The following is a 13290-nucleotide window of genomic DNA, read 5'->3' on the forward strand; positions in this document are numbered from 1 at the left end:
AGTACTTTTCTGGAGGCCCTTGAGATGCCCCGCGGGCTGGCCGCCAAGCGCAGCCGCAGTAGGGGCTGCGGGGCCCTCCGACACCACGGCCTCGCGCAGCCGCAGTAGTGGACTGAGGGGCCTCCCAACAGCCACGGGCTTGCGCAGCCGCGGTAGCAAGCGGAGGGCGTGTAACGGTTACCAGCCGCCTTCCTTCACGCCTCAGAGCTTGTCTGTCGCTTCCTTCCGTTCTCTTCCTCCATCTCTGGAGTAAGTGGCCATGAGATGGGCGGTGGGAGTCCTGCGGGCCGGCCGGAGAGTGGGCGCTGGGAGAGTGAATTCGCCGTGTCCCCGCCGGCCGGCGGGCCTCCAGCTCACGGGCGCTTGGGCCGTCACCCCCGTGTCCAAGATGGCAACCGTCAAGTGTGAGCTTACCAAGAATTTTACTTCCGAGGAGGCCGTTCATCACAACAAGGTCTCCATTATAGGAACCGGATCGGTTGGCATGGCCTGTGCTATCAGCATCCTGTTAAGGGGCTTGACCGATGAACTCGCTCTTGTGGATGTTAATGAAGACAAACTGAAGGGTGAGACAATGGATCTTCAGCATGGCAGCCCTTTCGTGAAAATGCCGACTATTGTGTCCAGCAAAGATTACCTTGTCACTGCAAACTCCAGCCTCGTGGTCATCACAGCAGGGGCACGCCAGGAAAAAGGGGAGACACGCCTTAATTTAGTCCAGCGAAATGTGGACATCTTTAAATTAATGATTTCCAGCATCACCCAGTATAGCCCTCGCTGCAAAATGATTGTTGTTTCCAATCCAGTGGATATATTAACTTATGTGACCTGGAAGTTGAGTGAATTTCCCCAAAACCGTGTTATTGGAAGCGGTTGTAATCTGGACACTGCCCGTTTCCGTTTCTTGATTGGTCAGAAGCTTGGTATCCACTCTGAGAGCTGTCATGGGTGGGTCCTTGGAGAGCATGGAGACTCGAGTGTTCCTGTGTGGAGTGGAGTGAACGTCGCCGGTGTCCCTCTGAAGAATCTGAACTCAGATATAGGCACTGATCAAGATCCTGAGCAGTGGAAAAATGTCCATAAAGATGTGATTGCTAGTGCCTATGAGATTATTAAAATGAAAGGTTATACTTCTTGGGCCATTGGCCTATCTGTAGCTGATTTAACAGAAAGTATTTTGAAGAATCTTAGAAGAGTGCATCCAGTTTCCACCATAATTAAGGGTCTCTATGGAATAAACGAAGAAGTATTCCTCAGTGTTCCATGTATCTTGGGAGAGAGTGGTATTGCAGACCTTATAAAGATAAAGCTGACCACTGAAGAACAGGCTTGTCTGAAGAAGAGTGCAGAAACACTTTGGGAAATCCAGAAGGAGCTCAAGCTTTAAAGTTGCTTGAAACTACCTTTCTGAAGTTACTGAAGGGATAGTAGTTAACAGGGTTTTGTAGGTCTAATTTTTTTTTATAAGCTTGAATTTCTAGAAGTTGGAAACAAGAAAGGAAGTAGAGTGAGTTACCTGTTTATTTAGCCCCCCAGCTTTTTAATTTAGTATCCAGATGTCAGGATGATTTTTTTCCCCCACAATTATTAAGTGATTGCATCAAAGAAGGTGTTTTTGTACCACTAATGTACCAGTACTTGCTGTGTGTGTGTGGTTGCGGTTGCTCTTTGGTCCAAAAAGGATTAGGATGTAGGTGTTTGTGTTACAGAAATGATAATTTTCATTAAGTACATGTTCTTTCATTCTGGATGGCTTATACTTACTGTGTTCATTTATATACTGTTTTTAAGATGTTGTAATTTCCTCTACACTGTAAAAATAAATGTACATACAGAAGTACTTTCTGTAATGGAGCCGTCAGCTGTCTTCATTCCCCTGTGACTATCAGCTTGGCCTTAAAAAAAAGGCATTATAAAACGGAGGCTGTAAGTAGGTCCTGTTTGTTGGGGGGGAGGGGCACACACATGCTCGTGTATGGATGCCAGTGAAGCAGGATCATTAGGTTAAAATATGAAAATAGGAGTGATCTGGTTGGTAGCACTTATAAAGTGTTTAATGCAGTAAAATGTAAAGCTTTTAGAAAGAGGCCTGACAGATGGCAAGTGTTACTGTCATTTGTTCAGCAGGGAAAGGAAACATACTTAAATTTTGGAGTTGATAAAAACAAAGCCTGACTAAAATTATTTTAGAACTGGCTCTGAGATTCTGACCTGTTAGCACGTTAAATCAGGAAGCGTGTTACAGACTGTTCTTGTTAGGCCTGGTTTTATCAGCAGAGTGGGCCCTGGCCCTAAGATGCTCCAGGGTCATCCCTGTTGCTCAGTTTACTTCACATTAACAGAAAGCTTTTGTTTTTGAATTTTGCCCTGTTGTTAATCATTGTCATAAAAATTGGTTATTTTAATGAGTACTTCAGAGATTTTCTTTCTCAGAAAGTTACACATTCACTTTTTATTCCTAAATCAGTTGACTTTACTATAGATTCTAGACTATGCATGTGATACAGTGTGGGTTTAGGAGAAAGTGAAGCTGCTTATCAGACCTTTACCTAAATGATATACTAATAACTTAGAAAATAAGATTTTTTTAAAAGATCTGTTTATTTTAGAGAGCGAGCCCAAGCAGGAGGGGCAGAGGTATAGGGAGAGAGAATCTCAGGCGGACTCTGCTGAGTACAGAGCCTGACGCAGGGCTCCATCTCATGACCTTGAGATCACGACCTGAGCTGAAGCCAAGAGTCGGATGCTTCACCAGCTGCACCACCCAGGCGCCCTGAGAAAGATTTTTAAATTCATGTTAGCTTTCCTAATGCAATCGAATATTAAATAATATGGTGTGTTCAAACATATCTCAGGATCCATGTGGATATCTGCAGGGCTAAACAAAATTGAAAGGTATCAGCATCTCCTCTCTAAAGTCAGTCCTGGGGCGCCTGGGGGGCTCAGTTGGTTAAGGGTCTGCCTTTGCCTCAGGTCATGATCCCAGGGTCCTGGGATCAAGTCCCACTTTGGGCTCCCTGCTCGGTGGAGAGTCTGCTTCTCCCTCTGCCTGCCACTCCCCCTGCTTGTTCTCTCTCTCTCTCTCTGACAAATAAATTTAAAAAAATAAAATAAGCCAGTCCTGCTTGGTTGATAGACCTAGGACAGCAATTCACCCCAAAAAGTGACCCTTTACCATAGTGATCAGAACTCCCATACTATTTTATTGGAAACATCTAGAAATGTTCTGATTACCCAGGAAGTAGTATCATATAATGGGACTAATTGTTGTATTGAGCTCTCTGAAAGTGGGGAGAATGGTGGTTTGGTGGTTCCAGCTGATTCTAAGAGCTATTTAAGCTTAACTGCACAGAGTTTCTCTTCCCCTTTGTCCAGCCCTTGAGTTTTTATTCAGCCGTGTTTCGGCCAAGTTTAGTGTAATTTTGAGGGGGATCAGAGAATGCCCTAGGTCTGTTTTGTAATTCTCTTCACTATGTCAGTCAGGATAGGCTGGGTTATACTACATTGAAAAAACAGTCTCCAGATGTGTAGCTTAAAATAACAATGGTTTATTTCTCTTGTAAAATCCACTGTGGGTTTACTTGAGTCTCTAGGGGAGCTGTCCTACACAAGGTGGCTTCGTACCTCAGATTGTTTTGATCTTGAGGCACCTCTGTAGTAACACAGGATTCCATTATTTCCATGGAAAGGTAAGAGTGGCCTGGAAACAGCTGCAGTTAAATGCTTCACCCTGCAAGTGATGCACATTTCTTTTGCCAGAACTAGTCATGTGGTTACCTAACTTCAAGAGGGTAGAGAAGTATAACCTCCCTATATCGAGAAGTACATGATCTCTGGTTATCAGTGAACATTGATAATAATCTGCCATACCATTCTAAATAAAATAGTAGCCATTGTAAGAGTATATATGCTTTTGAAGTCATTTTTAGTGTAAGCGGGTGTGTGATTAGAGGTTATAGAGGTACCAAGTCTTAACAGGTCACAGAACCAGCATGGCTATGGAGAAAGAGCCTGGGACATCATTCAGTCAGTTGTACTTAGAAGGCACGTCACCATGGCTGGGTTAACCTCTCTGACCTCTGGTTTCTCATATGTAAAGTGGTGGTTCTCATTTCTGCCACATAGAATTATAAACACTAAATAATAGCCTGATGCTTGGTACAGTGCCTGGCACCTAGGTAATCTCAAATGGCAGACATTTTTATTCCTGTTCAAGTAACAGTTATAGTCTTATTCTATTTTATGGAAAAGCTGAATTTCCAGGTTTTTCAAAATTACTCTTGGCACATGATTATTGACATATCCAAAGGCTTTCTTATCAGTTGGTTCTATAAAGCTTTCATCATTCTACCTCCGGCACTGAAGTCCTGCAAGAGGTAATTGAAGTTAAATGAGCTAGTCAATGGCAAAGACATTTTACAACTTGAGCTTTTAATTCCAAATAACTGCTTATTTTTTTAAGAATAGATGCTCTAAGGGTTTTCTCGAATTAATTGGGTACATATCCTGAGCTTTTAAGGAGTTTTTCAGCACACCATATATTAGACCAAAAGTCTTCATGTTTTTTTTCCTGCCAAGACATGCATGATAAATGTGCAGCAGTATCCCATGTTTCACTCCTGGCATACTAGCTATATGGCCCTTCAAAAAGCTGGTGTAATGTGAATGAGAGTAACATTATTAGAGGCATAATCTTGAATCTGTTCTAATATCTAAAAAGTTGCTCCTACCCAGTCTTCAGAATGTCCATATTAGTGACAAAGTACTTACAATAGGTTTCCCAACTGTCATGACATTGTATTTGAGAACTGCCTTCAGAAAGTATACTTTCTGATCATATGACAACCCATCACTGTCAGACACAAACACTGGGACTTAAGGATGAGGTTCTTGAGCAGTAGGCTCATTGCCCAGGGGGTGCCATTCCTGTCTCAGTCTTTGTGGAGGGCAGCGCCTGGAGTTGTGCAGTACACACAGTGGCCCTGTTTAGAAGGGTAGCCCTGTGACCCATAGCCAAGGTCAGATTCTCCCTGGTCAGAGGAAAGAGGGGAAGAGGAGAGAAGAGATCCCAGAGTTTGCAAAATGCTGCAGAGTAAAACTGAGTTACTGGATAGAGACTAGTTCCCAGCATGCCCCAACCTCACCAAACTTTTGGGATATAAGGTAGGGCATGGCTTATGGCAATAGCTGTCATTGTTATTGTGGAATCCAGTACATTGGTGTTATAATTAAATTTGCTTAAATTAACTCAACCCCTAAATCTTTTCAAGCACATTTTTAAGCAGGAGAAGGTTCTGTTGGCCTGTGATAGAGTATCACTGATAAGACCAACACCTCTGAACTGCATATCAGAAATCGACAGAGGTAAAAAAAAAAAAAAAAAAAAAAAGCTTTCATTTCCTATCCATATAACAAAAATAGAACAAACTTAAAAACCTGCTGTGGAAACCCTTGTTTAAGGCAACATGAAGCCCTGTTTATAACCTAAATGTGGACTCTGGGTTTCCATTTCCACAGCTGTAAAATTAAAGAAGAGGCCTAAATGGTGTTCTTTATCTACTTGCCTCCCTCCCTTTACTTCTCTTTGAAGCCTGTCTATTCCTAATTGGCTCTTTTTCAGATATGATTCCTTCCAGTGGTTCAGTAACTCATTTATGACTCTGGGAGCAAGTAAATGATACAATACTTGGGAAATTAAAGACAAGAAAAAAAAAATCAGTCCAAGAGGAGGAAATGAGAACACAGGTCCCCATGCTGAAGTAGAGCTGCGTTCCCCAGCTTCTCCCTTCTCAGCAAATGCCCATGTTCCACATCCCTGAGAAGGTGAAATGGTAAATGATTCTCTTCATGTCCTCACTCTCTGACTCCCCATTTGAAAACTGTCGTTAGGTTTAGTTGTGACAGATGTTCAACCAGTAAAAGGTGAAGGGAAAGAACTAGGCAGCACATTGCAGACCCTGGCCAGAGAGGTCTTTGAACTGAGAAAGTCTATGCAAAAGATTCCTCAACGGGGCCATGTTGGTATTTTAGACAACGCAATTCTTTTTTTTTTTTTTTTTTTAAGATTTTATTTATTTATTTGAGAGAGAGCACGAGGGAGAGGGAGAAGCAGGCTCTCTGCTGAGCAGGGAGCCCGATGTGGGGCTCGATCCCAGGACCCCGGGATCATGACCAGAGCCGAAGGCAGACGCTTAATGGACTGAGCCACCCAGGTGTCCCCAAAGCAATATGTTAGATATTTAGAATCTGCCCCCCTCCTGTGCAAATAGCAGTTCCCTGTGATTTTGACAACCAAAATGGCATGACACGATTTGAGAACTGCTGTTTGGAACTACAGTTCCAACCCCTCCCCAGTACTGCCTCTAGTCGACAACCTCTCATGAAGGATTCGCCACAGTACAAGCTAGAGAGCTGCATGGGAGACAGGGATAGGGAGAGACATACGTGCCATGGACCCTGTAAGCAGGTAATGATCGCCATTCTACACATATGGAATCTACTGCTTAGAGAGAGGAAGCAGTTTTCCCAAGTAGTGGAATTAGGATTTGAACAGTGAGGTCTGTCTGATCCCAGAGTCTGTGCTGCTAATAGCTGGAGTGAATGCCTAGGAACTGACAAGTCCTGAACACGACCCACTTGCTGAATTTAGAAACAAGGTAAGGAATCGGCTTCAAAATGAAGTGAAATAAAAAAACATTAGCCGACTCTCAAAATAACCACTCCACGAAATGACTTGGTGTTGTCAGTGAGTCCCTGGTGCTTCACAGGTCTGATTGAGGGGATCCATATCCTTGAGAAATGCAGTTAGGATATGGCTGATGAGAATATCGTAACACGGCGCTGTAGTGCTAAAGTGATACCTTCACAGCAGGACCAGATAGATTAAAATAATGAATCAAACTGTGTGGCTGGGACTATCTAATGTAAAGATTATCCAACTCCCATAAATGAGTGTTGCCCTCCCTTCAGGCCGTGCACTCCATACGTGGAGCCAGGTGCTCTGGGCTGACACTGCGTATTGAAGATCTTCAGCCCCCTGCCCCAGCTCTTGGGTTCCAGATCCACCTCTGCTGGTAAAACCTCTACACAGATTCTTCAACGCTGTCTGGCATATGAGAACATTCTAGTTTATCTGCCATCCACTGGTTCATTCTTTATTAACCTCCTACTGAGTTTCTTCTCTCCACTTTTTCCTTTTGGCTCCAAAATTCTTGGTATATTTAAGATAAACAGAACCCCCCCCCCCAAGAAACCCCAGAACTCCCATTGTCCCATCTTTATATATGAAAGCCAACAATACACAGCATTCTTCTGGTAGGAAATAAATATCATGGAGGGTTGACAAGTTAAATTATGTTGCCTTCCAGATTCAGAATGGCGTTTTATGTTAATTGAAAGCCCATAGATTAATACTTGGAAGAAGAAAAGAGGTGTCTCATTTCCTTTTAAGGTAGCTGGAGCAGTCTTTACCTTTTATTGTACCCACAAGCAATGAAGCATCACTCGGGCAGCAACAGGGTCTCTCTCTAATTTCTTTGACTCTTTTCCCCTTCTTTTAATTTTGATGACTGATTTTTCTTCTTCTTTCAGATGAAAGACTTTCGAAGGAAACTGCAATCAATATTTCCAGCAATTCCCAAGAACTCCGAATCTTCTCTTGAGTGGGAGGAAACATTGAAATCCAAATGAGATGAGCATGGTGGGGAAAGTCTAAAACTGTCATGGCAAGGGTAGCTTTGGAGAGGCCACAGAAGCAAAGGGACTCCCCTGATTTGTCATCAGCAACATGCCTTGGTGACTGAACCCACGGGATGGATGCCTTGGCCACAGTTCAGTGCCTTGGTGACTGAACCCACGGGATGGATGGCGTTCAGTGTCCACACAGGAGGCCCACAATCTGTGTGCTTTACTTTAACATTGATGTGGCGTGTGTGTGTATTAAGGTTTTCCCAAAATTAGGAGGATCCTTTCAAAGTAATTATATGGATAAGTTCTTGGTGGAGAAGATCCCAAGGGAAATACTTCTGTTAGTAACAGCTAAAACCAAGTTTTGTACCTGAAAAAAAAATGTAAAATAACAGACGATGGAAAATCTTTATAGACAAACTCCTACCAGCACTGGTACCTCAATGTGTCTAATTAAATGAGTTTCCACAGCCTTTCTTGTTGGTATGTGATTGTCAGGACATGGAAGGCTCCCTCCTGTTAGGCCAACTCCACAGTGACAGGTGAACGGGAAAACCCTGTCTGTCAGGCCCCAGCAGGTGTGTCCTGTTGTCCTGAATGCAGCCCTGGATTTGCACCTGCTCATCAGTTAGCTGATGAGCTCACCTCCAGGCCCTGGAAATTCTCAGACATAGAGAAGCAGCAGCCAGTAACAGATTATGCTAACCTGAAAAGGTAGTCATCTAAAATAATAATGATATAATGGATATAACACGTTCTTTTTTGAGAAGTTGGTTCTGTGTCCCTAAACATTGACTAATAGTTTGTAGTTTTATCTCAATTGTTAATGTAAAAATAGGCCAGTTATCACCTATCTTAAATATTTTTAACCAGAAAGTTACCTAGGTATTGAGTCTCAATATTAAGTAGTTAGTTCTGCCACCTCATGGATTCTTACACATAGGCCCATCCCTTTCCGGTCCTCCATGATATCTTAGAGAAAACAGAGGATAATGCCTACATGCAATTATTTTTACTGGAGATGAACATTTTTTAAAGAAAGTACTTTAATATGTCAGTATATCCCAAAAAATATGGTTGGATATCAGTAGTGCAATTTCTTTATAATTACTTAGGCTCTAATTAGCAATCCAGTTTAATAAAGTACATTTGAAATTTTTCTGTTATAATGAAACCTTTTAGTTCTAAGGAAAATTTTTAAATGAAATGTCAAGTGCATAATGTAACATTTTTCTCTGGACCGCGTTACCCTGTTAAAGTTGCTGTGTTGTTAATTAATTAAACGTGTAAGCAGCATCTGGGATTCATATGTAACCTGTTAAAAATCCAGGACTAAAAGGAAAGAACTGTGGAATTTATCAGGGCATGTGGAGTAGCTAAAACTCTTCACCCAGCTTTCATTTTTAACTAAATCTCTGCTAAGAAAAGATTTCTAGCCTCTCTGAATGGGAGGAAGGAAGGAAAGGCAAGAGCCAAACTGAGCAGGTTGTGTCCATATTACTGGCCTGAGTCTAGGAGCATGGTGGGTATGTTCCATTCCCACAGGCCTGGGACATGGGAGGCCTGAGGAATGAATGTTCGGACACATACCTCTGTGGCATGCCTCATGTTTACAAACCCTTCTCATATGTCTGTCGTCCTTGAGGGATGGCAAGGTGGCCCCATAAGAATGATCGTGAATCACCTGCAGAGGGAAGGTTGACGGGGACCGACTCCCTAGAATACACCAGGCGTAGGCTGCAGTTGCATTTTAAAAGCAGAAATGAAGTAACACAGATGAAAGTTTAAAGGAAAACAAGCAATATGACTGAAGTGATATTTTTCTACAGTCAAAACTCAGAAGATTTAGTCATTTGTCTATTGCTTTTATACCAGAGGCATATTGTTAAATTGGTTAATGGAAAGGAAAAATGTTTAACAGATAATGTTATTCTTTATGTGAAGTACCATCTGTGTATTGAGTACTGAATGTTCCTGGATATGGAAGAGAGGAAATGTTACGGAATTTCAAGTTTGCCTTCTTTGCTGTCTTTATCTTGGGTAGAGGATGACAAACATAATCACATTTATCTCCTGGAGCATAGTTTTAATCACCCTATTAACCAGGATGACATTTTTCACAGACTTAAAAAGGAATAGAACAGACATTATTTCCCCATAAGCAATCCATTTCATGGAGGCTGAGCACTAGAAATTTTTTAAAGGATGGATAACACAAGCCATTTCCATTTCATGCGTAAGCCAACATTAAGGCGGCTTTCCATAAGAATGTTGCTTACGCTGGTTGAGTGTTAAGCTTTACGTTTAGAATCTCAGCACCAAAAGAGCTATTAGAGAAAGCAATATAGAGAAAATGCGATGGGCAGGGCGGGGCGACTTCCTAGGCCTCGGGATTCATTCACGGAAAAAAAAAAAAAAACACATGCATTCCGGGAAGTTATTGCTACCCCATAAAAACGTATCCATGGGCTGCTCTTATCTTCAGAGTCAAGAAAATATGATTTCTAAACAACCCCAGAATGAAAAATAGGGCACAGGAAGGGCCTCACATGATGCCAAGCTGCCCATCTCCACAAGAAACCGGGATTCTAATGATCCGGAGTTGGAGTGAGCCACTGCGGGGCCCAGCAGCGCTGAGGTGTGACCACAGGTGACCCTCGTTCTGTCGGACTGACAGGCCGACGTCGGAAAAACCTTGCTTAGTGCTCAGTCAAAAGGTGGCACCTAATCACCTCCTCTGTCATACATTCTGCTTCGCTTCATGGACAGTATGGGACTCAACTTGCAAATTAATCATGCAACCTAAGGGGAAAATATAAGAAATTAAGAAAAAAAGAAGCCCATGGGGACAAAAGTAATTAAAATCCACTGAATTTAGCTATTTCACTTGGGGCAAAATTTAATCTCTCCTAGGTTTGGTTCATGGAGAATATTGTATATTGTCACCAATTTTCATGTATCTTCTTTAAAAATAAAGCAAATAGTTAAGTATAAAGTAAAATCAGCCAGGTAGACTATAAAATTATTTCTCCAAATAGTTAAATTTCTCACGAAAGGCAGTAAAATACAGATTCTTATAGTATTTTATCATATTCAAGTGAGATGCTTTTCCTTTCTGCCAAGAGCCATTGAATAATATGTCAAGTATTGGGGTTTCTATATTGGTGTTATCAGGATTAATTATCAAAGGCTGTGCTTACATAAGAGGAAAGTAAGCATCTCTTGCAAGCAGTGACATTGATCTGTAATAATGAGTGAGGCTGTTAGCAAATTCTGTCTGATGGTAGATAACTAAGTTTGGGAGAAAATTAGACCAAGAAGCACATAGAGCTCAACTTTTCTGCCCAAGTAGTAGAGTGATTCAGGACCTAATCTGTATTTCTCATAGAAGCTTGCCTCATTATCATTTGGTGAGGCATCACTTAGTTAAAAAAAAGAACACAAAACAATAGTGAACACAGGCAAGAGATCATGTGAACGTTCTCAATGACAGAAGGGTAAAAGCCATTTTTTTTTTTTAAGATTTTATTTTGAAAGAAAGTGCACAATCAAGCATGAGCCAGGGAGGCGGGTGGTGGGGGGGCAGAGAGCCCGATGTAGGGCTCGATCCCAGGACCCTGAGATCATGACCTGAGCCACAGGCAGATGTTTAACCAACTGAGCCACCCAGGCGCCATTCTTAAAGGCCGTTCTTTTTTTTTTTTTTTAAGATTTTTATTTATTTATTTGACAGAGAGATAGTGAGCACAAGTAGGCAGAGGCAGGCAGAGGGAGAGGAAGAAGCAGGCCCTCCGCCAAGCAGGGAGCCCGATGCGGGGCTCGATCCCAGGACCCTGGGACCATGACCTGAGCCAAAGGCAGCCGCTTAACCGACTGAGCCACCCAGGCACCCCTTAAAGGCCGTTCTTAAAGGACTGTCTTAAGGCAAACCTCAGTACCTTGGCACATTTATACAGCACCTATTACCTGCTCACCTGAAAACGTTCCAAAATCCATCTTCATGCGGCCCCTGCCTGATGCCTCGGGCTTAGCGTGGGAGTCCAGGTCTGCAGCCTGACAGATGACCCTCCACCACACACATCCAGGTGACTGCCTGGAACTCAAGGCTCCCGACCACAGCCTTGGGGTTCCAGCCAGCTTGGGCCCGCTGTCTGAAGAGAACACAAGTGGCCACAGTGACTTAGAGATCCTTCGGTTGGGATAGAGGTTACAAAGCTAAGAAAATTAGAGTGTCGTAAATCTCATGCAAAGCTAACAGAAGACCTCTTGTCAAAAGATACGAATGATTGAGGAAACCCTTTGCTTTGAAACTTGCTTGTGGGCTAGCCCTGACTCTCTTAGAGATTTGTATTACAGATGATCGTAGTAAAGTATCTGTGGGAACATTGCATCATCAAGCCTACCACATCCTTATCTAAGGGAAGACTCTTTTTATGCAACTCCCTAGCGGTCAAGAGAGATGGCCCCTGGATCTTGTTCAGGCTTTTCCAGAATTGGAGGCAGATGGCCCTTTAACCTAGGGCTCTCACTCAACAAATCGACTTGCGTAGCTGTTTTCCCTGTGTCTTTCTAAATATCTCTCACATACAAAGATGTTCCCATGGGAATTGTCCACATTTGCCATCTCTGATACGTCTACTGACAATGAGTTTGGGGGTGGAATCCATAGTCTTCACAGGCATACCTTTGCTTTAATTTCTCAATACTCCAAATATTACCAAAGGAGTAGGGAATGAAGGGCTAGGTTAAAAACACAGGTCCGGTGAGACCTGAGAAAAGCACCTGCTCCCCAACAGGGAAGTGGGCGTTCATCCTTGCATAGTCTCTCCAGGTTCAGGACTAAGCCCATAATAGGCCCTTAGTAATTACGGGACAGGAGGGAGGTAAAGGAGGAAGGAGGTGGGGAGGGAAGGGGATGCGATAGCAAGGAGGAAAGAAGAAAAGAGGAACGGGGAAGGGGGAGGAAAGGCAGAGAGAGAGGAGGCAGGGGGAGGGAGGGACGTCCTCACTGGGAAGAAGGTCCCTGCGTCCAAGACCACACATCCAGCTCCTGGTGAAGCTGACAGATGACCCTCCCCTTCTCACTCATGCTGACTACATTGACCTCAGCCACCAAATCTCAAGAAAAATAAAAATCACATGAGAATGATGAAAGATTAGTATCTGCAGTGGGTTCTGGGCCCTTGCAGGGGTTTCTAACTCCCAGTCTTATGACCAGATGGTCCAAAAATTAAAAATCAAAAGCAAGATCCTAATGCATTTACCATCTCTGACATACTAAGCAGGAAGAAACAGAGATGAGCCATCCGAGAAAGTATTACTCAGGATGACCCTGTGTCTGGCCTCAGAGAAGGTCGCCATGCAGAAGCTGGTCAGGTTCCCAGAAGTAATGATGGTTGGGACATTCTCTGAAAACAAAAGATAAAAAAAAAAAAAAAAAAAATCCCTGGTGCTTCTCACCTCACTTTAGAAACTTCACTGTCTAGCAACAGCATCTGAACATAAGGTTCCTCCTACATCTCCGGCCGAGGAATTTTATTTTGTGGCCGGAGACCCCGAGCTGGAGTTTGGCCCCGAGTACCCGGGAGCAGGAAGGGCACACAC

At 43.1% G+C, this 13290-nt stretch overlaps 2 protein-coding genes across 2 annotated transcripts in view; both read left to right on the forward strand.

Moving 5' to 3' along the window:
- The window catches only part of TMEM242 (transmembrane protein 242), a 29156-nt gene extending 20827 nt beyond the window's left edge, over positions 1–8329 (forward strand). Inside the window, exon 4 of the mRNA XM_021693094.2 lies at positions 7591–8329. Within this exon, the coding sequence (XP_021548769.1) occupies positions 7591–7689 (99 nt within the window). The 3' untranslated portion in view covers positions 7690–8329. The remainder of the gene's footprint in view (positions 1–7590) is intronic.
- LOC110583041 (L-lactate dehydrogenase A-like 6B) lies at positions 127–1681 on the forward strand. The gene is made up of 2 exons (XM_044917287.1): positions 127–630; positions 805–1681. Exons 1-2 carry the CDS (start codon positions 260–262, stop codon positions 1385–1387), a joined length of 954 nt encoding a protein of 317 aa, XP_044773222.1. The 5' UTR covers positions 127–259; the 3' UTR covers positions 1388–1681.
- Positions 8330–13290: the final 4961 nt, after the last annotated feature.

Source organism: Neomonachus schauinslandi, chromosome 8, assembly GCF_002201575.2.
Source record: "Neomonachus schauinslandi chromosome 8, ASM220157v2, whole genome shotgun sequence".
NCBI lineage: Eukaryota > Metazoa > Chordata > Mammalia > Carnivora > Phocidae > Neomonachus > Neomonachus schauinslandi.

Coding starts and splice junctions, on each gene's coding strand:
- LOC110583041 (XM_044917287.1), top strand. CDS start 260: ATGAGATGGGCGGTGGGAGTCCTGCGGGCCGGCCGGAGAGTGGGCGCT. Junction 631..804: donor CCGACTATTGTGTCCAGCAA/AGATTACCTTGT, acceptor TGTTTCCAATCC/AGTGGATATATTAACTTATG.